The sequence below is a fragment of the Myotis davidii genome, unplaced genomic scaffold, assembly GCF_000327345.1.
Source record: "Myotis davidii unplaced genomic scaffold, ASM32734v1 scaffold189, whole genome shotgun sequence".
Taxonomy (NCBI): Eukaryota; Metazoa; Chordata; class Mammalia; order Chiroptera; family Vespertilionidae; genus Myotis; species Myotis davidii.
Genome location: NW_006383017.1, coordinates 7,284,930 through 7,289,026, shown reverse-complemented (window position 1 = coordinate 7,289,026; position 4,097 = coordinate 7,284,930). Strand labels below are relative to the sequence as shown.

General features: G+C 36.0%; 1 protein-coding gene across 4 annotated transcripts in view; it reads right to left on the bottom strand.

The window, feature by feature from the left end:
• SLC25A26 (solute carrier family 25 (S-adenosylmethionine carrier), member 26) overlaps window positions 1-4,097 on the bottom strand; it is a 53,148-nt gene that overhangs the window by 36,603 nt on the left and 12,448 nt on the right. For all 4 annotated transcript variants that reach the window (XM_015558238.1, XM_015558237.1, XM_015558239.1 and 1 more), the window contains exon 3: window positions 3,858-3,967. In XM_015558238.1, coding sequence (XP_015413724.1) covers window positions 3,858-3,967 — 110 coding nt within the window. The remainder of the gene's footprint in view (window positions 1-3,857; window positions 3,968-4,097) is intronic.

The window sequence follows — 4,097 nt, the reverse complement described above, 5'->3', positions numbered from 1 at the left end:
GATGATACCACATTGTCGTTTTGATTTGCATCTTGAGGATGATTAGTGACTTTAAGCATATCTTCATATGTCTCTTGGCCTTCCTTATGTCCTCTTCCGAAAAGTATCTATTTAGGTCAGTTGCCCATTTTTTGATTGGGTTGTTTATCTTCCTTTTGTTAAGTTGTATGAGTGAACTTCCATATTTTAAAGATGTCAGTTACAGCCCTGGCCAGTGTGGCTCAATGATTACAGTGTCGGCCCATTCACCAACACTCCATCAAGGGCACATACCTGGGGTGCGGTTTCAATCTCCATCCCCAGTCATTTGGGGTGAGTGAGGGAGGCAACCATTCAATGGGTGTCTCTCACATAGATGTTTCTCTCTCTCTTCCCCTCTCTCCCTCCCTTCCACTCCAAAAACCAATGGAAAAAAAATATCTTCAGGAGAGGATTAAAAAAATAGTCAGTTTCAGATATTAAAGTATTAGAATATACAGCATTGTCTACAAATGAAAAGATGTATCATTAACATGAGTAATCAAACAGTTCTCATTTGACCTACATCATCATATCAGTTTAAATACTTTTTTTGTAATTCTAATAGAGAGATAGGAAAGTCTGTCCTTCAACATGGCAAACTAGTTTTCAGGCAAGATGGCCCTACATGAAATGAAATAAGTGGCCCAGTTATTTTTGCTGCTTGCTCTCAGCAACATATTAAAATGTAAGCCAAATATTGAATTTGTGAAAATGTATTTAACCTTAATCTAAGCAGCATGAAATTCTAAAATAGAGGCAAAAGGTGTCATAAGTACAGAATTTTCATGACCTAAGACACTGAAATGCTCATATATGATTTGCTATTCTTTAGAATGTACATGCACTCAAAAAAAAATAACTGCATGTAATGAGATTCTAATTTCAGAACAATAGTACAAAAATTTAAACCAAGGATAATAGGTTAAAAGATTTTTAAATTAAGTATAAACTGCTTTCAACTTACAGTTTAAGCTGATTTTCAGATAGCATTCAAACAATGCAGTGCTTACTTTGAGTAAGAATATGAAGAACTGAAAATCCCCAGAAATGTTATGCAAATGCCCACATGTCCACTTTACTGGAAGAATAGCCATAGGTTTCTTTAGATTCCTAAAGGGGTCTTCAGCTTATAAAAAGAACTACTACTTTGTTATTTGCTTTTAAAAAATGAATATATGTTAGTCTACCACTTTTATGACTGCAGTTAATTATGAAGGCAATTATTTTTTTAAAAAATATATTTTTTATTGATTTTTTACAGAGAGGAAGGGAGAGAGATAGAGAGTTAGAAACATCGATGAGAGAGAAACATCGATCAACTGCCTCCTGCACATCTCCTACTGGGGATGTGCCCGCAACCCAGGTACATGCCCTTGACCGGAATCGAACCTGGGATCTTTCAGTCCACAGGCCAACGCTCTATCCACTGAGCCAAACCGGTTTTGGCGGCAATTATTTTTAATCCAGGGTTAACTTGGGTTCTACAATATCATTTTTAAACCAGTGGCAAAAGGAAATTTTATTTAAAGCACTTCAGTAATCTTAATGTCTCTCAGGATAATTTCTTTCAACTTTCTAGATTTTATAGTTATTAACAAAAAGACAAGAAATAACAAGTATTAGTGCGGATGTGAAGAAAAGAGAACCCTTGTGCATACTGTAGGATTCCATTTCTATGTAATGTCCAGAATAGGCAAATCCGCAAAGACAAAAAGTAGATGAGTGGCTGCCTCGGGCCGGGAAGGTTGGGGAAAGGAGAGTGACTGTTAATGGGAACAGGGTTTCCATTTGGGGTGATGAGAATGTTCCAAAACTGTGATGATGGCTGCACAATTCTGCAAATATACTAAAACCACTGAATTAAACTTTAAATGGGTAAATCATAGGGTATGTAAATTGTACCTCAATAAAGCTGTTATTTTTTTAATTGTCTTCTTAAAGTTAGTATTTACTTTTACTTTTCGGTCAGGATCTCGCTCTCTTTTCATCATCTCTATTCTCTATATTCTCAAGTGAAAAAGGTTCTATTACAAAAGTTTATAGATTTTCATCCAAATTTTCTAAAGGAAAATAATGCATAGAAAACAAAACTATAATATATAATTACTTTTCATGTAAATGTTATAAAAACTGATTCACTTTCCAAATTTCCTAACATTAATTTGTACCACTACTTTCCAAAACAGAAAAAAAAAGTTACTTGAGAAAATAACAAAAGGTTCATAAAGGAGACCCTTTCTCTCCACTTTGTTGTCCACTCCTACCCACAAGGCTGGGGCAGCATAAACACCAGACTGTGTGTTTTAAAGACAACAACAGTAGAGAACAGACATTTATGAATGGAGACAATTCTAACCGAGGTTGTCCCTTAGTATTGGGCAGCAGGGCTGAGAGAAAGGTAAGTGGGTGAGGAAAGTGGGAAAATGTTATTGGCTCCCTTCTCCTCTGTGTTAGTTTATGAAAAAATAATCCTGAATTATTTTGTAATTATAAATATTTTATCTCTTACATTATCATTTCTTTTTTTTGGCTCATGAATTATTTATGAGAGAGAAGGTCAGATAGTTTTGTAAGCCCATGGTAGGGATGGACAGATTATCTGTCATTGCTTTCCAATTTTACTTCATTATAATCAGCAACCAAATGATTTAATGATATTGTCTCTACACTATTTGTTTTAAATTGCTTGTGAACTACTGGGTTATACATTTTAATTAATATTCCAAGTATACTTCATAAAAATTAATAATCTTTGTTAGGTGCAGAGCTCTATACATAGCTATTAGATCAATCTTGCTGTTGTGTTGATAGGTAGATTACATTTTTAATCATTTCTCCTTATAATTCTGGAAATTCTTGTTTTATATTTTGAGCCTGGGCTATTTAGTCCAGGTTCTGGTTCATTACATCTCTCAGGAGAACTGTTCCTTGTATCATTACACAATGTTCTCTTTGGTTTTTGCTTTCAGCCTTTTTGTCTGGTATTAACATTATTCGCTCAGCTCTTCCAGTTAGTATCTCTGTATCAGGCAGGGTGAATCAGAAGTAGAACCACTATGACTGATAAGAATGGAGGTTATAAGAATGTGAACAGTAACTGTGGGAGCTGGGTAAGCAGTTTATGTAGAACTGTAACCCTATGTGCAGTGTTGGGATAGAAGTCACAGGGCAGGGGATCAGGAAGGAAAGAGGGATGTGATATGGGGAAATCCAGGACAACCTCAGATTGTCTCTGAGTTGATGAGAGTGACCTGCAGTACAGCTGCCACCCTCGCCACAGCGCCCACACCTCTGGACTCAGAATGCAGAGAAGCTGAAGGGAGCAACAGCAGCTGCCTGAGTCCCCAGGTCAGTGAGGAGGTGTACGAAGTGCAAGCACGCCTGACCCTACACCAACCTTCCGAGCATAAACACATCTGCTTCACTTCCGCCTCACACCTCTTGTACAAATGTTTCCTGTGGTCAGCCTAACCTGGAACCGTCCTGGAAAGGGAGTTCTGGGAAAAAGAGTTTTAGCTCAGTTCTATGTTGACATAATACAAAGCCACCACAATTTGCATGGATGTTTTCTTCCCTCTTTAATTTTACTCTTTCTGTTTCAGGTCTATCTCTTGCATATAGCACACAGCTGAATTTTTCTTTCATCCTATCTAGATTCTATCTTTTAATTATCATGTTTAACCCATTTACGTTTATTAAAATTTATAACTTTCATAGCTTAAAAAATAGTCTTTTTTATTTCATTAAAAAATAAAGTAATATCTGTATAGAGACTGTGCATATATGAAGATACATGCACAATTATATTTCTGAAGTATTTTATATACATTACTTACCACTTCTCCAGCAGAGGCAGCCAACATGTGCTTCACAGGCATCAAATGTGAAGATGAATCAGTGTGCAAAAACCATTTCACATAATCATAGGTGATGAAAAAGGCAGCAGCTGAAATGTAAACAAGCCAGTCTTTCACAAAGTGAGCAAATACGTTTGTCAAAAAAATTACAACTTTAGTTAATAAATTATGACATAACAAGATAAAAATAATAAACACATATCCTTCCCCTACTCTCCT